This window comes from Corvus hawaiiensis, chromosome 4 (assembly GCF_020740725.1).
Source record: "Corvus hawaiiensis isolate bCorHaw1 chromosome 4, bCorHaw1.pri.cur, whole genome shotgun sequence".
Lineage (NCBI taxonomy): Eukaryota > Metazoa > Chordata > Aves > Passeriformes > Corvidae > Corvus > Corvus hawaiiensis.
This window is the reverse complement of record NC_063216.1, coordinates 28,771,723-28,794,258: the sequence shown is the minus strand read 5'-3', so window position 1 is coordinate 28,794,258 and position 22,536 is coordinate 28,771,723. Positions and strand designations below refer to the sequence as shown.

The window sequence follows — 22,536 nt, the reverse complement described above, 5'->3', positions numbered from 1 at the left end:
CAGAGCCCGCCCTGGTGGGTGGGCATTCTCACGGGATAGCCAGTGAGAAGGAGGGGATTTTTCACTGATAGTTGTGTCAGCCAATGGCACAGGCTGGGAACGCGCCGGCTGTTCCTGCAGTCCGCGGGACCGGCTGTCCCGGCCCGTCGTGCCGCCAGCTCCCGGGGCTCGCAAAGGACCCCGCCGCCCCTCCCGCCCTGGGCTCCCGACAGAAAACCCCTACGCCTGCTCGCCATGCGAGCCCACAGTGTTCATTCCGCCGGCGGGGGCCGCCAGGCAGGACGCCAGCGCCAGCGAGGAAACCCCTCCGGCTGAGGGGCTCTGCGGGCTGGCAGGTGACCCCTGCGGCGGGGGAAGCTGCCTGGCCTGCTCCTCCGCCTGGCCACACACACGCACCACCGCCACAAGCGCCAGCCTTGTGCACAGAAGGAAGCCGGGGGAGGATTTATGTTTGTTTACTCAGCGGGCGATGAGACCGCTTTCGCCCGCGTCCCGGCTCCTTTTACCGCTGACGCCAGAGGGGGCGGGGCCGGCGCCGGCGCGTGCGGGGGGGCGGGGGGGCGCGCGCGCGTGTGTGCGTGCGTGCGCGACAGCGGCGCGAGCGGAGCGCGGCGCGCGCGTGCGCCGGCGCGGGGGGGCCCGAGGGGCCGAGCGGGCGGTGAGGAGGAGGTGGCGGCGGCGGCGGGACCCGACCGGCCCGGCCCGGCCCGGCCCGGCGGGGCGCCTCGAACCCTCCCGAGGGGAAGGGAGGGCGCCTCGGCCCGGCAGCGAGCCCCGAAGGGCTGGGTGGGGGTTAGACGGGGGCCTCTCCTGAGCGCGGTGGGCTGCGGGGGTCGCTGGGCCTTGGTCGTGGGAAGCGGCTCCCGCACGGGTTGCTGCTGCTGTTGTTGTTGTTTTGGTGGTGGTGGTGGTGGTGGTGGTGGTTGTGAGGACGTAGGGTGGGGAGGGGCGGGGAGGAAAGGTGCGAGGCAGGCCGTGGGGCTGGTCCCGCCTGCCCTATCGTCGCTCCCACGGGTTTTGTGCTGCTTCTCGTTGCTAACGGAGACTTCCCTTTGTCGGAGCGCAGGGTGACCTGTGAGGAATCGCCTTCCCCGCAGCCTGGACTTGGGTTTCTCGTGGCCTAGCAAGAGGCGGTTTCCTTTCCCGAGCTGTTGGCATCTTCCTGTCAGGATTCAGTAGTTCCCAAAGGAATGGAAGAATGCAGCTGATAAGTGCTTAACCACCCTGTGCTCCCATAGGCAGCACCAGGTGCTGGCTTCATCTTCTCCCCTTTGGCACTTTGCGGGTGGGCCTCTCCTTCTGACGTGGTCTGGGTACCTTTTTTAGTGGCACTATAGACCAAAGGAGATGGAAGAAAAGGAGCGATGTGATAAATTCCAGCTGGTACCTTTACACTAAGGAGAACTGTATATTTTGACATTTTAATTTTTTTTCTGTGGAGGGGAGGGAAATACTACATTTTATGGGGTATGGGAGGAGGGAGGAAAAATACGTTGCAGATCTTCATGTGGTTTTTAAAACCAGCCGTCAGAGGCAATTACTGAATAAACTGAAGCACAAGAGGAGGGTTTGTAAGCTGGAAGCAGCGCTTGCCCACAAAAGAAAGGGGCAGTGGGCTGCTGTTGTGACTGTGGAGGCAGAAACTTCAGCCTCCTTCATTTTTCACCACCTACTCCCCATCCACCCATCGAGAAAATGAGTTGTGTGCCATGGAAAGGTGACAAGACCAAATCGGAATCTCCAGAGCCATCCCAGCTACCGCCACAGCATATTTACCATGAGAAGCAACGCAGGGAGCTGTGCGCCCTCCATGCCCTCAACAACGTCTTCCAGGACAGCAACGCCTTCACTAGGGAAACCCTGCAGGAGATTTTCCAGAGGTACGATGCTCTCTGTACTGACACTAGCTTTCCCTTGTCCTCTGCTGATTGGAGGAATTATCAGGTGTTATTTGGGGGGAAATAGAAAAGAAGGGATTAAGGCTGTGCCACTGCTTTGAACTGAATGCATCTTGGGTTTTTTTTAACTCCAGCCTTTTTTTTTTTCCTCTCCATGCAGAAGTTCTTTCTCATTTTACTTGTTTCTTAACCTTTTCTGGCTGCCAGTTTTGGGTCCAAGGGCTTTATTGCAGATGCTGTCACGTGGTTGGAGTCCTGTCTTCCTCCCTACTCATCTTAATGCATCCTCTACCTGTCTTCCATATTTTTGCCTTTGCCTTGTGTAGATAAATTATGTTGATGTTAATAATGGATTTGGGGATTACCTTGGGAGAATGAAGGCAGCAGGTCATCGTAAAAACTTACTGGCTTAGTACTGCAACACTTGTCAGTTTTTTGAAAATTAGGAGTTTTGCCAAATGAGTGACTCCTTATTCAAGAGGTTCAGTGAAGTTCTTCAAGTATTATGGTCTTTTTTTCCCCATGCAGAAAGACCCTATGTACTCTTTCAAACTGGATTTAATTTCAGTAGCTGGATGCCTGTTTCCTGTGGCATTGCTAAATGTTTCCCAGCAGCTTCAGATAATTAATAAAGTGGGTTTGAGTTTTATAGGGATGAATATAAATTATTAATGTGGCCTGTGCAATAGATCATATTTTGCTCAGTGTTTATCTTGTGGTGTTTTGATGCTTTGTGGAAATTCTCCTGCATGAGCCCAAGTTCTGGTAACCCACCACTGATGAAGCTAAGTGATGATGTAGGAGAAGGGCTCTCCTCTGATACTCAACCTGCAGGTGTTGTCAACATGGTGTAAATTATGGCTGAATACCTGTTACCAGCTGTTGCCAGCATCTTATGTTGGTGACAGGTGGGAGATCACACGTCATGGCAGCAGGTGCTGTGGGACAAAGCAATTGCGGTACCCTGTGCTGATGAGCAGGAAGCTGTGTGTGTGTTGCTGCTCTCATGCCAACTGGCAAATTTATGAAACTCGTGCTTGATTCATCAAGCTCATGCCGGTCTTTGGCAAAAGAAATGTGGTGAAGGACAATAGCAAATATCCGATCAAGATGCTATTCATTATAGCATTGTAGATAAAACTCCTGCTGGTGGAGTGGAGCTGGTCCATGGCAGGCTCAAGGCACTCCTTGTCCAGCGTAAACACACTGTGGTTTTGTTCCAGAGCAGCAATTGTCAGAATCTTAATCACAGCTGGATTGCTCTTGGCCTGAAGCAAACAAAGGCAGTTCATGTGGTAGAAGGAGTGTGATGATCTAATTAGTTGGCTTTCATTGTGTTTGGTGAGACAGAATTAGTGTGCAGCACGAAACCTCTCAGAAAAAGACTGGATATTAATCTTGTTGGACCTCTTTCCCTACAAGGGAGAGTTTATCTTTCATTCCAACATGGAGTTGTTCCATCCTAATACACACATCAAGATACACAGATTGATTCAGCCCCATGGTAGTATGAAATTATACATGGATATTCCTCTTGGAAATGGATGAACTATAAGATATGCATAGGAATTGCCGCTGCCTTTCTATTTCTGTTGGGTGACTACTGGTGTGTGGCTCTTTGACTTCCCTTTAAGAAGCGTGGATTTAGTTGCCCTTTGTATGTCACTTGTCTTTCCTGTGTCCACTCATATTCTATGTATTGATAAAGGACTGATGAATATTTTTAATAACCTACAAAAATGTTGAGGTCTGATTTTTGAACCCAGTGTTGACAAGGAAACAAAATCACAAATAAGCTCTCTAGCTTTTACCACATTCCTTGGAGAATGATTGAACCACATTGCTTAATCATTAGCTTCCTTTTTGCTGCATCCTATTATGTAAGGCCAGGGTAGTCTGATGATTATCATCTCAAGCGTATGCCAAAACTTGGTCCTGGCACCCCTCTGATTTTGTAGTCTTTCTTTCCTCTTTCCTCTAAAACAAGAAATACCTTTTTGATGTTCGTCTGGTTTTTGTTGCAGGAAGTGTGATTGAATGTTCCAAGTGTTGCGTGGAGATACAAACAAAATCTCTTTGCTTCACTGGAGTCTGCGTATTGAGACCTGCTTAGGAAAGACAGCTGCACGCAGGAATCTTGGAGCCCCTTGTGTTAAGACAACATGTTAGTGGAAGTTTCTGATGGAGAAAGATCAGGAGGATTATTACCTGGATTTCTGTCCAACTTTGTCAGTCTTCCTCAGCTTAGTGGCTAGATAAAAAAAAACCAAACCAACAATTTAATTCCTTGCCTAGTCAGAATACTTTAGCTCATGATTGTGGACCCTACTTAGGTATGTGTGAGTCAAGAAGTTGAGGTGGTTCTTGGTGCAAGTTTGCTCACAGGTGCCAGTTTTTTGTTGCCCATGCTGGTCACTTCATCGCATTTCTGGGGCTCTGGAACTTATGTGGAGGAACAAAGATGCATGTGTTCTTTCAGCTCTTGAATAAACTTGTCTCTGTCAAGTGGTGCCATGAGAGGGTGCTTCTGCAGCCCAAAGGGCTCTCTGAATTGTAAGGCTTTCCTTGCTCACTGGCGCTCAGTAGGGTTAGTAGGTTGAAACAATGATCTTGAGGAATTAGTTGCAGCCAACTTTATGGAGGTTCTGGAAGAGCTGTGACAAGCTGCAGGTTCTATCTCTGTGATTAGTAAAATACAGCCCCACGGTGGATATTAACAGCTTTTCCTCTTACCATGGTACTATGGGCTCCTCTCCCTTCTGTGGTGAACTCACTTCCCAGACTGTTCTGCTGCAGACTGCTCCACTGCAGAAAAACTCAGGCTGAAGCCAAAAGCTACTTGTCAGTAGCCTCTCCAGCCATAGTTGCTCTGAAACTCCGTATTAAATCCACTGCTTTCTTCTTGTCAAATGCCTTATGCTGTCAGGGTGTCACTGAAAACAGAAATAAACTCTCCAACCAGTTGGTTAGGTAAGAAAGCTGACATTACTTTATTCAGTGTGCTGGGTGCACGGGGATTGCTCCACCTAACGTGCACCCGGCAGCCTAACAGACCAGGTTATATGCATGAAACCAGTGTATATTCACTGCATTTCTATTACATATGCATTACATTTCCTGAATACATGCATATATGTTAATTATTTCCATGGATTTATTTGGATATCTGTAGGGGTCTTTTGAGGGTCTTTGATGGTCGTTTGGGAACATCCCATTCCCCAAATTTTCCATTTATGGTTCTGGACCCTCTAATGAATCTTTTCTCCTTGAGAATATCTCAAGAATGTCGTCAGGTCACAATGCACTTCTCTTATCATTCTTTGCCCTGGCACTCTATCTTTGTTCCCAAAACTAAGACATCTGCTAGTACATCTTAATCCCTGATATAGGTAAATAAGGAAGTGCTAGCTGGTACAAGACTATTAGTCACAGATGTAGGGAGTTAACAGAAAGCCACATTAATCTCTGGCATTTGTACAGAGTACTATATGGTACAAAATGAATCATTAGTCACAGATATGGGGATCAAACACTACTGTGCTAAAGTTAAAAAGAATTTTCCAACATCTTCCTCCACTGCTGCATGGACGCCTTTTTAAAGAAATATAATTTGTTCAGTAACAAGGGCAGGAATGCAGAAGGGCTGAGGGATTTTCAGTGGATGAAATACGCCTGCAGAATATGCAGTGTGCTAAATAAAGGCCGAGTGAAAAACGTGCAGGAACATTAGGAGTTTTGGGGATGGAGTTCACAGGAGGGGGAGACAGGTAAAACGTGGATGTTTGGATGATATGAAATCTGAACTTTGCATTAGCAGAATTAATAGAGTCCTTATCAATGGAAAGAGCAACTTACCACAACAGAACTCATCTGAGGCTTGACTTTCTTTGGACTGGCATTAAGTGACTTTGCTATTCTCTGTTCCCAGTTTCCCCCGTGCTTGCTTTTCCAGCTGTCATCTTCATAATAATACATCCTGTTTTCCCTCCTTAGAAAATTTCTTAGGCAGAGGGGGGAAACATAAAACCATAAAAATGGCTAACAGGCTTTTTTGCCACGCATCTCCATGTTATGTCTCATATCCGTTATCTGAACTTGTGCAAAGGCTGTTGTATATTTTGGCATGTAACCTCATAGCAGCCCACAGCTTCCTCACAAAGGGGAGGTGGGGGGGCAGGCATTGATCTCTCCTTTCTGGTGACCTGAAGGAATGGCATGAAGCAATGTCAGAGGACGTTTAGATTGGATATTAGGAAAAGGTTCTTCACCCAGAGGGTGGTTGGGCGCTGGAACAGGCTCCCCAGGGAAGTGGTCACAGCACCAAGCCTGACAGAGTTCAAGAGGTGTTTGGACAATGCTGTCAAGCACATGGTATGATCCTTGAGGCTGTCCTGTCTGGGACCAGGAGTTGGACTCCATGTGGATCCCTTCTAACTCAGGATATTCTGTGGTTATATGAACATGATGGACTGTGGTTCAGCATTTTTAGATGCTGTGATGCAATTGATGTCTAAGCAAACTTAGAGGTCAAAGCTGAAGAGATTTGTTCGCATCAGGATTATCTGTTTAGCTACCTGCAGCAGCAGATATTTTTTTATCATCAAGCAGCAGCAACACTTTAGAAAGCTCCCAATGCCAAGTGTCTTCACAGCTTTGTGTCTGAATACTTTCATTTACCAGTGGAGGAGAAAGAAGAACAACCTTTCCTGCAGCCAACTTCCCCTGCCTCTTTTTCTCATCCAGTCTTCAAGACTGGTGTTGACTGTTGAACTCTTGAAATTGTAATAGCCATTGTCCTAAATAGCAAACTGGCATTTACTCCAACTGTAAATTGAGGAAAAATCATAATTGAAGCATCCTTCAGAAGTACCAGTCCAAGGGCCAGGGGGGAAGAGATTTGTGATATCTTTTACATCAAAGGCAGGATTTTTGGAGGCATCAAAGTTATTCTTAATGTATTACTTAGTTCCCTCAGCCCATTTGATGAGGGATAAGGAGGGATGGAATAGTTTGCATTTAAACACAAAACCCCTGAAAATGGGCTTCAAGTTATACGGCAAGTAGTCCCTTTCCAGCTGTGGAGTACAGGTTCAGCAGACACCTGCTAGAGCAGTGTCCTCTTCTGTTTGCAGGCTGTCTCCCAACACTATGGTGACCCCCCACAAGAAGAGCATGCTGGGGAATGGGAACTATGATGTGAACGTGATTATGGCAGCACTTCAGACCAAAGGCTACGAGGCGGTTTGGTGGGATAAGCGCAGGTACTGACAAGTTGTGTAATTCTGGAGGCGGCTACTGTTTGTAAAAATGAGAAAGAGATTGAAGTCAGAGCACCAGAACGTAATCTTGTTGATGTCTTGTTTTCTGCACTCTTACAGGGATGTTAACGCCATTGCCCTGTCTAACGTGATGGGCTTCATCATGAATCTGCCCTCCAGCCTTTGCTGGGGCCCCTTGAAGCTCCCCCTCAAGCGACAGCACTGGATCTGTGTCCGAGAGGTGGGAGGCACCTACTACAACCTCGACTCCAAGCTCAAGGTGCCCGAGTGGATTGGAGGTGAAAGTGAGCTCAGGTAGGATTTCCTCAAATCCTTCCCTGTTGGAGGTAAGAAATCCATCCTTAAACAGCTGGCGATTGAAACATGTATGGCTGACCTTCAATTGTAAAAATTTGAGAGTAATAAGGTTCTTGTGCCTCCACTTGGATTTATGCCCCGTTTGTGCAAAGCTAGGGAAATGTTTTGGCAGTGGTGTCCCTATGAGCTCAGGAGAGCTCGACTTGGCCTTTTACGTGTCTGGCTCTGTCAGTGGTGAAGGTAGAGGCCACCTCTGGTATTAGTGGGTGACACCTGCAACAAGATGTGCTATGCCCTGCTCCCTCCTCGAACATGAGAGTCTCAGCATTCTTTGCCTCTGTAGTACCAATCTGTATGTTTCCAACAAAAGGCTTTCCAGACTAAAAGTGCAACCTTATCCCTGACAGCAGTGAGAGCTGTTTGTTAGGAATAACTTTTCCTATGTAAGCATATGCCGCCCTTTCGGCTTGGCTCCCCTTCCCTTTTCAATCTTAACACAAGATAGTCGTTGTAAATACTTTGTAAATTTTCACCTGCTCTTGATTGCTGTTTGGTTTCCATTCCATCATGCTGTAAATCCTACTAGCAGCTTTGGTGCCTTGACTAGACTTGTTTTGAGATAGGGATTGCACTTGTGTAGTACTTGCAGAGCCAGCCATGCCACTGAAGTTTTGGTAAATTTCTGGAGTAAAGTGACTCTCTTATGAAACTACTGTGCAGAGGTTCTGGTGGATTTTATCCTAGGTCTGTTGTTCTTCAGCAATAAATAAGGGCTTTCTCTACTGGGAGTTTTGGACATCTGGACCAAAGGATATTGGAGAAAACATTGATTTGACTTTTGTATTTATTGGAAGTGTAATCCAAGTTTGGTATTAGAAAAAGCTTAGGTGCAGAAAGGGGTTTAAAAAACACGTCAAATGACCAGGTGATACACTGCTACTAAGGACATCTAAATGATGGGGTGTTCTTTTTTCACAAGGAAAAGATTTTTCCCAGATTTGTTGGAATTATTTTAAGTTACGGTGCGATTCTTGATCTTGGAAATATGAAGAAACTAAACTTGGTTTTAATTCTGTTTTTCCTACCTTGGCAAGTAAGAAAGTAGCATCTATATAGACTCATCTCTGCTGAGGTTAAGATAATGTCTGTCTGATTCTGAGAATTTTCTGGGTAGAGATGGCTGAATCTATTGGGGCAAGTTTGTTTGTGGGTTTTTTCTGTCATAAAGTAACTAAAGACTGGGGGTTTCCCCCCATTTCTTGTCACATCTGAATAGTTAGTTGCATTTAGTTGTTGTTGCAGATGACAAAGTTCTAAATTCAGTAGCATTTGTTGATCTTTCTCTTTATGATAGGAAATTTTTGAAACACCAGCTGAGAGGAAAGAACTGTGAACTCCTGTTGGTGGTGCCAGAGGAGGTGGAAGCACATCAGACCTGGAGAGCTGACGTGTGACCTGGGCTGACTCTGTCCTCCCACTACAGTTCTTCCCCTTTACCAAACTCCTGATGTCCTAAAACCTGGATAATGGGTGCCCCGACTCTTCTCGTCTGGAATTTCCTTTGTTAGGCTCTTCTCCTCCTTCCTTGGTGCAATAGGGCAGTGGAGCAGGACATTGGGGGTGGTGGGTGGGGAAGAACTGAGGGCAGAGTGGAGGAAACTGGAAGGCAATCACTTTAATTACAAGGTTGATGAGCTGCAGTGCCCTTTGGCCAGCTGGAAGGCATCGTGCTTTTGAAGAACTGGGTTGGGGGAAAGAGTGCCTGGAAACCCTTGGCTTCCCTTTCCCCGTGTGGTTCAAGGCTGCGTGTGGTGGGACGCTGCTCCCTCCAGCGCTTGTCAGGAAGGAGCAGGGGCTGAGCACGCTGCCATCTCTTTACAGTTCTCTCCCTCCAAAACAAGTTGTCGTGAAGACATTTGCAATTCCTAAGGGTCTCTCAGGACACTCAAAACACTAGGAATGGTACGGTGCTCAGCACGACCTTCTGCTTCTTAGGGCTGGTTTGTGCCAGGAATTAGGAAACAATAATAAAACCAGTGTCATCTTCCAAGAAATTCTTCAGGTAGCTAGAGGATTCTTCCCCAGGGTCTCCAAGGATTTATGTATGTGGTGAGCGGTTGTTTGGCAGTGTGTGTCTGGCTAAGGTCACATGGAAACAGCAAGCACAGGCTGACTGAGGAGTATCAAGTTTCTGGACTGAAGAGAGGCCACAGTCTGCTTAGGTTTCTTCATGCTACGGTAGGGTTTTTCTTAGTATTTTTTAACAGTTATTTTGGTTTTCTGCATGGTCACCCAGTAGTTTAGGGACTCCTTGGAGAGAGGAATAAAGCTGAAGAGGTTTTCAAAGAAATTAATTCCCTTTATTTTCCTCTCTCCAAAAGTCTAGCCTACAGTCACGGATATCATGTGAAATGAAAGAGGTCAAGTTATAAAATAAAAATGGGCTGAGGAGGGAAGCCTTTATAGCAGTCAGTTTTGCCCTCTTGTTGCTACCAGCCGCTGGTGTGGGAGCTACAGAGGGTCCACCAGAACTTTCAGGCATTGGAAACACCCTGGCTTGGTAGTTGAACCAACCTCTCCTTTAGTGTTGGCCAACAAACATTCCATTAATGGGTGAATTGCTTTTTCCTGCCTTCCATGGGGAAGAGAGACTAGACATGGAGACACCAAGAGGAATCTCCACCAGCTGTTTCCCAGTCACCCAGGCGAGCTGTAGCTCAGCCATGCCTTCCATGGCAGGAGGAAGAAATGGTGAATTTGGAACTGACTCATTGTGTTTAGCGCTTCCTGGCTGAGCTGCTGTTTGCTTCCATCTTTACATGTCTTGGTTGAACGGCAACCTCTGGGACCTGATGGAGCTCGAAGAATCCTGTTCCATCATGCAGGAAACTCATCACTGATGTTTGAGCTGGTGAAAGGAGGGCTTGTAACGACCTTTTCTCAGTTACTTTTCTCTTCAGAGCTCTGCAAACGCATGAGCAGGTGCTCGAACCTGAGAGACCACCTAAATGGCACCATCCCAACAGAGAAGAGAGGCCACATGAGGACGGGACGATGGTGTTTGCTGACCCCTGGACACCTGGCAAGCACTCTTTTGCAGTCCATTGAGCACAGCCTCCCATAGTCAAGGGCAAATGGCTCTTAACGTTTTAAAAAGTCCTATTTCGTAACACATTCCAATGACCAATACCAGCTGGCAGAGTTTTTAAACACTTTCCAGGCAGGATGTTCAGCCTGCAGGCATTCTGCTCCTGACTTGAAGCCATTTCTTCAAGAGGGGAAAATATTAATCTCAACAGCAACATTTTCTATGCTGATTGAAGTTGCACTTTGGAGAAAAACCCTGTTTGCATGGAAACTGCAAGCCAATGGATCAGTGCACAATATGCAAAGATGTTTTAAAATACTTTGGGGCTGCTTTCCTCTCCTTGTATGTCAGCTGCTTTCCCGGGGGAGAAACAGTGTGATCCAGCTGCTCAGGTAAAGGGAAAGTGTATGATCACATCCCCGTGGAAGGTGAGGCTGCTGTGCCCGAGGGTGGGTGAGCTGGTCCAGTCCCACTGCTCGGGAGTGGGGAAGCCCCTCTTTGTTTTCTTGCTTGTTTGGTTTTGTTAGAGCCTTGCCTTGGGTTTGTTTACAGAGATGTATTTTGTTTAACCAAATATTAAAAATGGAAAAAAAAAAAGTTTCCATATAAATGTCCTATCACTTCTGTACGTTCAATTGAATTGTTCTGTAACAAAGTATGTAAAGGATAAATAAATTTTTTTTTCTTTGGTTATAAAACCACCTTTTTGTGAGTTAAGAACCTTGAACGGCGGGCACTGGTGCTGAGGTAACATCACCTCCCTGAGAATTCCCTTAAGCCACGCAAGGCTTCCCCACCCCTCTGAAGGTGACAAAGCCACGTTGGTGCCTTCCGCACTGCCAGGCTGTGCATGAAATGGAGAGATCCCTACCCAGAAATCCCCCGACAGCTCTGAAAGAACTGAGCCTCCCTCAAGGACATCTATTAAAACCACACTGCTCAGGTTGGATTTATTTAATATTCCATACAAAAAAATACGCAGCTGATGTCTGTTCTACTTCATGAGGCAGAGAATCTGCATGGATGTGATCGTCTCAAACCTGGCCTGCTGCTCCCTCGGTTCTCACACACACACACAGCTGCAGTGAAAGTGTTTCTGCAGGTGCATCTTCCCAAAGAGTGTTTTCCATGGGGTATTGATTGCCACCGGCACCCCTCCTTCCTCTGCTGTCCACCACTGTCCTTCAGCTCCAAATCAGGCAGGAAAGCATTTGTTCTGTCTGACTGCTGCTTTTCAAAGCCTGACCTGTGCCCCGGGGTGTTTTGTGGGGGCAAGAAGCTGGCAGAGGAGCTCCCCCGGTCCAAGTCTGTAACTGGTTATGGCATACTGATTGAATAAAAGGAAATACTCATGATTTCTAAAGGAGAGGGGGATGCAGACAGGAGCCATCATCAGGTCCAGAGGGGGGCTTCCCTCCCTTGTTATGAACAGGTCAATGTCCCAAAGGAGAAGCAAAAATAAAAAGAAAAAAATGCCCTGGCCCAACAAATCAACAGTTCAATATATCATAATCGCAAGGTCTTCCCACTTGATACGAATCCAACTCAGCTCCCGCAAATTAGATTTTTCCAGACAGTGGAGGCAGGGCCCCTGGCATTCCCCCTGAGAGCCCTGTGTTGGGTCCAAGGAGGATCTGGAAAGAAAACAATCAATTCAGGGGTTTCAAGGACACAAGATGCCTTCCCATGGTGTCCCCCCCCCCCCCCGCCAAGTATTGGTAGCACTTTGCAGCACCAGTCCCACGCCTGCTGCAGCAGCCAAGACCAGTGCCCGACAACAGCCCCCGTTTCAGCCCCTCACAGCAGATTTTGGCTGGTGAAAGCCAGGATGGGATTGCCACCAGCCTGGCACTGCAACTGGGCACGATTGTCCTGTTAGAACATCCAGACAGAGCAGCTGGTGGGATGAGTGAGGCCACAGCACACAACAGACTGCACCCTTCTTCCCAAGCTCCCTCAGCAGCTGCTCACAGCGGGATATGCAGGCACTCCCGGCCAACTCTGCAGGGCCGGCAGAGAGGGCTGGGCCTTCCTGCCTCACCTGTCGCTGCTGCAGCTGCTGCTGTTGCTCCATCTGCAGTTTTTCGGTTTCAAAGACGACAGGAAGAACCAGAATCATGAAGGAGGTGGTCCCAATCCACAGAGCTGCCCTAGAGAATCTACCAAGGAGAAAGAACATTAAGAATCAGTTCTTTAGCCACTTATTGGCACAATCCCGCGCTTCCCTTCCGTGCCTCAACCATCAGCCTTCCCCCATATCCAACCCCGAGCTCCAGGGTATCCCCTTATCCCCGCCCTTCCCACGCCGCCCATAAACAAAAAACGTGGCTTGCCGCTCCCCGCAGGCCCCGCACTGCGCTACCAGCAGCAAAGCCACCGCGAAAGCCGGCGGAGCCGCCCCGCGCCCCCGCTCTGCCCGCCGGGCCTGCTCCGAGGGGCTCCCGCTAGGCCCGCCGCCCCCTCACCTGTACATCTTCTGCGCTACCGTCAGCGACAGGTCGAACGTAGCCCCGGCCGCCGATCGGACGCTCTCGGGGAACATCTCCGTGAGACCCCACAGCCGCTCCGCCAGCGTCTCGTCCAGCTGCGGGCGGCACCACCATGTCAGGCCCCGCCGCACGGCCCTGCGCGCCCCGCGGGGTCACCGCGCCCGCCCGGCCTTCCCCGCCGCCCGCCCCGATACCTCCTCGTCGTCCTCCTCCTCCTCCTCGAGCTCGTCCTCCAGTTCCTCGGCCTTGCCCGCGCCGCCCTTGGGCAGCAGCTCCTCCGGGGACACGGACGCCGCGGCCGCCATCGCCACCAGACAGGACGGAGGGCGCGGCGGCCAGAGCGCCGCCGGAAGCGCGGCGGCCCTCCCGCCACCCAGCCCGGGCGAGGCAGCGGCCCCTGGCGGCGCGGAGGAGCAGAGGCCGCCCCCCGCCCCGGCCCCCGCAGCGCAGCGCGACGCGTTACAGACACCCTCAGAACCCGGTTTTAATTGCAAGGTTTTATGTGAAATACGCAAAACTCTCGAGAACGAGAAACTCGAGCATCCTGCTCGCCCAAGGCAGACGGTGAGGCTTGTACAAGCACCCCCAGGCTCCCTAGGGGGAGCGGGCAGAGGTCCCCCCGCTTTTGTAAGCAGAGAAGGCAGGAGGAGCCCTCATGGAGACAGATCTTCTCCACCGCCCGTTGTCCAGCTGCTTTAAAGAATAGGGTACCTATGCTGGGCTGCAGTGAGGAAACATATTAAGGTAAAGTGCTCTGAGGAAAATCGTGTTAATTAACAGTGCTGTGGTGCCAAACCAGCCATTAGCAGTACCCGTGGCACCACACGACGCTGGAGGCATCTTGGCACTCGTGGTCCCGTGAAACAAAGTACCTCCACACAGTACCAACATGGCTGGGAGCCACAAGCCAGCCCCAGCATCCCGTGGGCCAAGACCCAGAACCAGCCTGGCCACCTCTTGTTCACTTCTTTTTCCGGCTATGCTGCTTCAGCTCCTCCAGCTCCTTCTCCATCAGGTGGGACTCGGCAGTGGTTTCAGAGAGCTGGAACACACAGCAAACAACAACAGGAGTGAGTTAAAAGCTTGTGAGGCTTTTCCAACCTCACAGCACAACCGAGATTTACAGCCACAAGCCAGGACCTGCAGGAGGGAATTTATTCCTGTTGAGCAAGGGGGAAGCTACCATTTCACACTTCACTGAGCTTGCCTGGAAAACCTGGAGAGCAACTAGGGCTTCTGCTAAGTGTTCCAGCCACAAAAGCCACCTTCCAGTTTTAAAACACGTGAAGAGTACGGAAAGAAATATTTGTTCAGACTGACATAAAGGCTAAATCACTTATGACCTGAGAAGAGATGTGTGTTCTATTTCACTGAATGTCTCTCCAGATTTTAAGCATGAAAGCTGTGATCTCTGGGTAAAGTTGAAATTCATTCATCCACAGGTTTACACACAGAATAGATGTCACACCCCTCATGACATTAGATGGAAGCTTTAATCTTCTGTGACCAGAGAGGATGGCTGTAACTCAGTTTCAAAGTTAGGGCAGAGGACAGAGTGGCAAGAAAAATGCCATATTCTGTGCAGAAAGGGAAAGAAGAGGCACGGCACTTGCAGGGGCTTCTATCTCCTCAGTCACAGTGTTCTCAACAAGCTCTGATGTGGGGGAAACTGTCCCCTCTTCTCACAGAAGGGATCAGGCTTTACTCCCACAGCACCTTGCCATTATACCTGTGTTGCATGGCAGGGTAAAGCAGGAAGTGGGGTGCAGTGAGAGCAGCCTTTTTCAGGGGACCCAGCACCCCTTGCTTGGGCATCCCCACTGCTATGGGCATGCAGGAGTTGGGCAAAGGCTCACCATGTCCAGCAGAATATCCACTTTCAGCCGAAGTAGGTTGTTTTCTTCCTCTAGCTGCTGGTTTCGTTTGCGCAAGCGCTGCAATTCCCTGCGATCCCCCAGGAAGCTTCCTGATTCTTGGAAGAAAGAAGGAGGTCAAAATACAGATTGTCAGCCAACTGTGGCTACTTCAAACCAGAGCAAGCTGAGCTGCACTCTACCTGACACCCACTGGCCATTTTCAAACTTCAGGCTCTGGCCAGCAAGGTTCATTGTGGGGGTGCCGTATTCCAGGCCCAGCTCAATCTCACGAGTGGATCTATCCTGCAGGGAGAAGATCACACTCAGCATTTCACAGAATTTCAGAGCCACCCCCTGCTCTCCCACTTCTTAGTGACTGGCAGTCCAGTGGAAGATGATGGTCCAAATGGCCTTGGAGCCTGATATCCTACTTTGGTCATGTACTGCTGCAGTAGATAGAGGACTGGCTCCTCTCAGTACCATCCCTGCACTTTCTCCCATCCACACACTCATCTCCCTGCACTTGGAGACCACTGGTGAGAAGTTTTCGGTGGCACAGTTCTGGATTGCAAGTGGGGTGATGATGATTCTTCCCTGAGCTATTCCATTTCTAGCTTTATGTATAGTCAGCAGCGATCAGGAATGGTGCTGCACCGCAGGAAGAAAGCAGCACAGTTGGAATAATAGAACATACTGAGTTGGAAAGAACCCACAAGGATCATTGAGTCCAACTCCTGGCCCTGCACAGGACCATCCCCAAGAGCTACACCATGTACCTGAGAGTATTGTCCAAACACTTCCTGAACTCTGTCAGGCTTGGTGCTGTGACCACTGCCCTGGGAAGTCTGTGGTGGAGAACCTTTTCCTGCCCCAGAAGCAGCCGGGAGCTCTTGTAAGGATTATGGCACACACAGCAGGAGCCACCCACCCGTGCCACCAAGGAAGCACTCCTGCAGCAAGCCGCAGGTGCTGGGACTCACCAGGTGCAGGTTGGACAGCGAGGCCCATTTCCGGGGGGGGGTCTTCTTCGGGCTGAAGGAGTTCCCAAAGAGAGGCATCGCACGCTGCTGGCCAGGCTTACACGGGGCTCCTGAAGGAGCAGGAGAGACACAAGCGGTCTGAGGCTGTGGGCCAAGAGCAGTGATGTGGCAAGGCGGCTGCTCTCCCCAGGCGGAGCCCCCCGGCTCTCAGGCCAAGATGGCGATCTGAGGGGGGGTCCTGGCCGCCGCCCCGCCACTGCCACCAGGCAGCACCGGCCCTCCACGGGCACGGCCCTCGCACTTCCACCGCCACGTGACGGAGGCGGGCAGCGGACAGAGGACGGACGGACGGACGGGGCGAGGAGTGACCCCTCCCCCCAGCCCCCCTTCCCCGCGCTCCCCGCCCTCGGCCGGTACCCCCCGCGCCACGCGGCCCGGCACCTCGGGGGGCACGGGCCGTACCACCCTACGGGCACGCCGAGGAGCTGGAAGAGGAGCACCTCGGGGCGCTATTCCCCGCACGGGCCACTACTGGAATGCTCCTTTTTTCTTTTTTCCCTCCCGGCATCTCACTGGCGAAAAGCAGCGGGCTCGGCAAGAGCAGAGCCGATGAAGAATACCCCCCCCATCCCCCCTCCGCCGCAGTGGTAGGGTCAGCCCCACGGTGCGGGGGCGGTTGGGCCGGGCTGTTCCATCGAGCTTCGCCTTAATTCCGGGGGGGCCGCACCTCTCCGTCGGGCCGCGCCTGCTCCCGGCGCTCCCCGCCCGCCGCCGGTGGGATCCGCCGCGTGTCCCGGGAGCGGTTTGCGGCCGCCGCGTTGCCGTGGCGACGGGATCTCCGCTCCGCCTCCTGTGGTGGAGGGAGACGGGGGCGGAGGGCCGGGCAGCGGGCTTGGCGGCCGGGCTCTGCTCACGGGTGGGCTGCGTCAGGGTAGCGCCGTGCTGACCGCGTTTTCCTTAACACCTTCCCTAAAACGCTCGACTCGCTTGGAAGAGTTTTTCGAATTGATTTTGGTGGGGATTTTTTGTTTGTTTTTGCAGATAAATAACTAAACGCCATTAGGCAGAGAACCCCTCCTTGCTTGGGAACGTGGGAGAAGAAGTGGAGGAGGTCTGGGGTCCTGGCCTGCACGGGTTCAGGGGGTGATGGGTGAGGAGTTGGAGAGAGAAGAATCATACAGAACACAGAATCAGTTAGGTTGGAAAAGGTCTCTGAGACCATCAGGTCCTGTCTCTGACCAAACACCACCGTGTGAACACGACCATGACACTAGGTGCCATGTACAGTCTTTTCTCAAACACCTCCAGGGACAGTGACTCCACAGTAGCAGCTCCTCACACACCTTCCTTTGAAGCAGTCCCAGCACCCTGATTTCTTGTGCACATTGCAAAGTCCTCCCTTTCTGCACATGACGGAATAAATTTATATTCATTGTGTTGCTTGCTGCCTTGTATTCCATGGGAGGTGGCAGTGGCAGTTGGTTTGGATAGTATTTTGAATGAATGGCACGGGTGTGTAACACGTATCACCAGCACTTTTTATGTTACAGAGACAAACTGCCACTCATAAACTATAAAATAATTCTCCAGTATGTTAGAATAGTGATCTGAAGTTATTTGCTTCATTGTTAAAAAAGCTTATGTTGAGGACTTCCTGGGGCTTTCTTTAGAAAATTTTGGATTAATGAGATACTAAGATGCTGACTTTAGTTAAAAGGGTACAATAAAGACAAGGAAACAAAGAAGGGGGCAGGCAGATAAAAGGAGGAGAAAAGAATCACCAACATCTGAATTTGGTTTGTACATGTATTAATACTCCAGGAAAAAAAAAATTATCTAACAGTCTTTCATTCCCAGAGTGCTTAATTGGCACCCTGCCTTAAGTGAACCAGAAAATTGCTCGCTTGGAATGAGAATTGGAAAAATAGCACAGTTAAACCTGGTGACTTGAGACAAGAAAAATCTGGTGTTGCAGTATCTTTTGGTAGTCCAGTTAACCAGTATCTGGTTCTTGCATGACACATGCTATAAAACCAGTTGCCTTCTGACCCAGTGTACCAGAGTCTGTGCACTGGAATGCAGTGATTTTTGCAATAAGAAAAGTCATTATAATGGAGTGGGGGGGAAGTCAACACCCTTAAAAGTAGAATAAAAACTCACTGTTCACAGCAAAGTATTTGTGAAGTAGTTGTGGCTTCTATCACCATTTACTATCCATATGTGTGTGCATATATTGGAAAAGAAAGATGAAAGGAAGGTCCAGATAAATGAGGGCGAGAACTTTGGAAGAAAACCTGAGAGAACGTAGAATTACAATTTTGAAATGAAAAAATGAAGGCAGCTCACCTGGGTGCTTGTCAGAGCCAAAGACCATACAGGATAGTGAGGGACTGAGCTCTTAACACTCATATTGGTTGGGGTTTTTTTCCAGTAATGTTCACCTTCCTAGAAGAAACCTGTATGTTTCAGCACAGTTGTTGCTTGAGTTCTTGCATTGAGCAGGGTGACTGTGGTAGTAACACATTGTAATTATTGTAAAACTAAAACTGTCTCATGCATCTAGGGTCTCAGAGTGATTCTCTGACTGCCTCTTTCTGTGGAGCAGAGACCTGGAAAAAGCCAGGCAGCCCATCCCCACTGCTTTGGCATGTGAGGTGAATGCTTCCTTCTGTGCCTGGTTGCTGTGCCCATGGTGGGTAATACCTGTGTGAATGGTCTCATGGTTGGTAGGACTTGTCAACAAGAGTTCAGAAAACTTCCCCTGGAGACTAAGAGAAGGAGGTTCAGTGTCTGATTTCCACTGTGATTTGCTACAGGAATCTTTCTTCTTCTGCATGGTTTGACTAAATTTCATTTCTTGCCATACTCCATTTCCTTGAAAAATGCTGTGGAATTTCCTCACTGCACCAACCTCCCAGGGTATTTTGGCAGCAGCTTTTCCTCATTGTTTCTCCACCTACACCAGGTAGATACCGAGACAAGAACTGACTGTTGCTGTTTCTAGCATTGTCTCTCAGTGTATTGCAAATACATACATATATAGATATATATATAGTTTGACATATGATTTTCAGCTATGTTAAAAGCATTATGGTGTAGTACTGTGCATCCTTCTGTGTCTGTCACTCTGTGGGAAAAAGAACACCTAGCACACACTCTTTCTCCCAGGATAATAACTACAGAGATCCCTTAGGAACTGCAAAAGCCCATTAAATGGTGAAGAGCCTGTATGGTACAGTCACTGTATAAGGAGGCTGCCTATGTTCCCAGGAAGACATCTTTGGGAACACTGGTGGAAGGCTGAGAGATTGACAGGATGAAGATAGGGCTGTAGCACATGGCAGTGTGGAAATTTTGGAATAGACCCAAGCTGTTCTTGGTAGCCTAATTTGGAGCATCTTCTTCAGTGTTTTTGGTTCACAAGTGATAGAGAATCTACAGCTTAGATGTTCTCAGAGCTGCTTTTAACTCCATAGTGTTCCTCTTGGCTTTTTTCATGTAAACTGCAGGATTATTATTGTTCTCTGTTATATCAGTAATTACAGGGAAACCCCATTGACTGGTGAATTCAGTAGACTTACTCTAGACTAATTCTGACATCAAAGAGAATATTTATTTTAGTTATTGTATAGAAAATTGCTACATTGCCTGGTGGGATAAATGAGACTGAGTTTAAAACCTATAAAATAAAACTTTTTTGGCATATTGAAATTAATTCCCTGCCCAATTAAATTTTTCAGCAGTGAGGTAATTCCTGTTGCCCCAGTGCTGGCAGCTAATGATGTCCCTTCTTTTAGAATCCTAGATGTTAAATACCTCACCTATATTTTACTGACAAAGCCGACACTTCCTTTTCTCTCTCTGTTTTTTTTATTTCATTATAGCTAACTCAAGAGATAAAAGATCAGCTGTTTCACTGCTTTCTAGAGAAATGTGCCTTTCCTCCCGCTTGACTGTTACAGATTCCACCACCAGGAGGCCCCCATTCCAGTGCTTATAGCTAGGCAAAGAAAACACCAGGAGAGTGAAGAGAAGTGGAAAAACATATCCGCACAAGAGTAATCTGAAATTAATACTTATCCTATAAATGGAGGTTTTCAGAGTACTGTGCAGGCATCTATTAATTAATTATTGCAAGTATCCTAATATCCAGCTATTTTGGATGCCATGACTTTTAGAGATAATGAAGTGTCTGTCACAGAGTGGTACCCTTCATTGAACAGCTGAGTGATAGCCAGGAAAGTTCATGCCTCTGTCTTCTGGATGGGTCTTAGTAACCTAAATAAAATAATAAAATGCAGTAAAGCACAGGTTATATTTCTCATCCCTCATGTGTGCCCTCTATCACCCAACAAATATGCCTTCACCTACTTTGCCTCTGCCTTCTCCCTTTTAGTTACTTACTTATTCACAGGTTCTTAATTTCCTTTCACTTTTCAAAGCTGGCTTTTATCATCTCCTAAAGTTCTAAATATCTGCACTAACACTCTTTCTGATTGTTCTATTTTGCTAACCAGACCTTTAAAGAAAGGAGGAAGGAGAAATGTTTTCATCCTTATTTTTTTACCAAATCACGTACTTCTTCCCTACTGGCTTTTCAAAGCTGCAGTCGTTACTTTGGCTGAAATGTAGACTTTGCTATTCAAAAGAACACTGTGTACATGATCTCTTAACTAAAAAGTATTTAGAGTTGTCATTCTTTTTTCCTTAAGCCCTATTTTTTTTCTCTTCACTGCTGAGTCAAGCCTTGTGTATCTGCTTCTGTGCTTCTTTCCCACGGTCACATTTCAGTACTGATAAGTCCAAGACTCAGCTTTGCAATGCAGTTTCAGAACGAATGATAGGTGAGAACAGTTTTGCTCCTGTCAGGAAATGCAGCTCCTGCAAGCTGTAAGGTTGCAAACTGAGTTACCCCTTGTCTTTCAAACTCAGTTCCTGCCCTCCTTCCCTCAATTTACACATACATACTACATGTTTACATTTGTTTACTTGGGCTTCTCTAATATGTGTTAACGTGGCAAACATATCCTCTGCTCTAAGAAGCAGAAAAAGTGTAAATGCAGGCAGTTGAGCCACACACATGCTCTGGAGAGAATCCACTGCTTCCCTGACAAGAGTTTGCCACAAGGCTGTCCTTGGTGTCTGGGAGACCAAAGGTTCAGAGATCATGTGCAGCCCACAGCAGTGAAAGCTTGTGTTAAGCTTTATTTCACTCTGTTCCTATTACCTGGCTACTCTTTGCTTGCTTCCACATCTGTATTTCATTAATTTCCTTGTCTCTTACTTTCAGAGTCATCTGTTTCCATGGCTCACTTAAGATGACCTTTCCAGGAAATGATGAAATATTAAACCTCCAGTCTGTAGGTTCCTGATGGGCAGATGCAGGGAAAGGGAATACCAGGGAAAGGGTCTCAAGCATCTCTCTGTATGGGTTGGTGTTTCGGTGCTGTTGTAACCCTTCACCACTGGCAGCTGCTGCAGACAAGATGTTGGGCCTTTGGACTGTGCTGCTGTGTTGTTTATAAGGGAGAGCAAACAGGGTCTGCATTCTAAGTTCCCTTCCAAGCTGATTTCATCTCAGGCCTCAGATGAACATAAATTGTGCTTTGCTCGTACAAACAAGTGCACTCGTGTACTCATGAACTGCATTGTGAGATACTGTGAAGCTCAGTGTGTATAGCATGCTATGAAGGTAGGAGAGAAGGGCTAAGTATTCTTTCCTCTTCCATGTTCTTTCTCCATTCCTTCTATATCTTCACTTAAGCACACTAACAGCTCCAAGAAGCTACACTAACTGGGACTATCCCCAGCTGGAACCAGAAAAATTCAAGATGAACAAACTGCTGTCACCAAAGGGAGAGTCACACGAACATTGAGGTAAGCATTCTCCCTAGACCCTGCTAATCAAAATAAGAATTTTGTATCCAACCCAGGTGGTCATTTTTCCCCCCAGGGTGCCTTGATCTACAGGTCTTACTCTACACCAATTCTTTGTGTTAGAAAGGTATGCCTGTGGATGGCCTGTTACCAAATGCAAAAATTGGAAGTAATGTGGTCTTTAGATGATGTGGTGTCTGCAACAACATGACAATGGACTGTGTCGCCCAGAAAGTCCTTTTTGGTATCTGCTGCCAGCTCATATGCAGATGAGGTTGCTTTTCAGGCTTTTGAGGAATGCAGATGACAGCTCACCCATGGTCTGCACTACTCTAGGATGCCAATTTAGAACCCATTCCTATGAGACCTGTGAAGGCCAGGTACAGTAGTATTTACAGCAATAAATGGGATATCTGGTTGGTTTTGGTTTCCTATCCTAATTCCATGTTGTTCCCTGGGGTAGCAAGGGATGCAAATATGAGACCTATTAGGACCAGGTAGAAGGTGATCTTGGTAGCTCAACAGCTGTCATACAAGTAGCAGCACAGTGTCAAGTGTGTTTAGCAGCAGTAAAGGAGGATCTTCATTGCTTCACAAGGAAAAGAAATACTGAAAATATAAATTTTGAATTTGCATTAAATGCCCAAGCAAAATGAGCCTTAATGAAGGGTGCTCTCTCTGCATAAACATAAAATAAAACAAAACATAAACTAAGTCTTGGATTCTAAACTTAGGAACCGTGTTTTTCATTCTGCTTCCCTTCCCCAGATTC

General features: G+C 48.2%; 3 protein-coding genes across 9 annotated transcripts; 1 reads left to right on the top strand and 2 right to left on the bottom strand.

The window, feature by feature from the left end:
- Positions 1-612: 612 nt before the first annotated feature.
- Positions 613-11,260, top strand: JOSD1 (Josephin domain containing 1). Of its 3 annotated transcripts, none has more exons than XM_048300814.1 (5): positions 613-658; positions 1,067-1,880; positions 7,031-7,159; positions 7,277-7,471; positions 8,829-11,260. In XM_048300814.1, exons 2-5 carry the CDS (start codon positions 1,696-1,698, stop codon positions 8,926-8,928), a joined length of 609 nt encoding a protein of 202 aa, XP_048156771.1. In that variant the 5' UTR covers positions 613-658; positions 1,067-1,695; the 3' UTR covers positions 8,929-11,260. The 3 variants fall into 3 exon arrangements, with proteins under 3 accessions (XP_048156771.1, XP_048156770.1, XP_048156772.1); XM_048300813.1 differs by lacking the exon at positions 613-658 and adding an exon at positions 680-792; XM_048300815.1 differs by lacking the exon at positions 613-658 and adding an exon at positions 685-786.
- A 222-nt stretch (positions 11,261-11,482) lies between these two features.
- TOMM22 (translocase of outer mitochondrial membrane 22) lies at positions 11,483-13,399 on the bottom strand. Its single transcript, XM_048300816.1, has 4 exons — positions 13,246-13,399; positions 13,028-13,146; positions 12,604-12,721; positions 11,483-12,196 (listed from the first exon to the last, which is right to left on the bottom strand). Exons 1-4 carry the CDS (start codon positions 13,354-13,356, stop codon positions 12,122-12,124), a joined length of 423 nt encoding a protein of 140 aa, XP_048156773.1. The 5' UTR covers positions 13,357-13,399; the 3' UTR covers positions 11,483-12,121.
- A 134-nt stretch (positions 13,400-13,533) lies between these two features.
- Positions 13,534-16,717, bottom strand: CBY1 (chibby family member 1, beta catenin antagonist). Of its 5 annotated transcripts, none has more exons than XM_048300818.1 (5): positions 16,615-16,717; positions 15,888-15,997; positions 15,108-15,210; positions 14,908-15,023; positions 13,534-14,093 (listed from the first exon to the last, which is right to left on the bottom strand). In XM_048300818.1, the coding sequence occupies exons 2-5, from the start codon at positions 15,963-15,965 to the stop codon at positions 14,013-14,015; spliced, it is 378 nt and encodes a 125-aa protein (XP_048156775.1). In that variant the 5' UTR covers positions 15,966-15,997; positions 16,615-16,717; the 3' UTR covers positions 13,534-14,012. The 5 variants fall into 5 exon arrangements, with proteins under 5 accessions (XP_048156775.1, XP_048156776.1, XP_048156778.1 ...); XM_048300819.1 differs by having other exon boundaries at positions 16,551-16,647; XM_048300821.1 differs by lacking the exon at positions 16,615-16,717 and adding an exon at positions 16,350-16,453.
- Between the last annotated feature and the right edge of the window lie 5,819 nt (positions 16,718-22,536).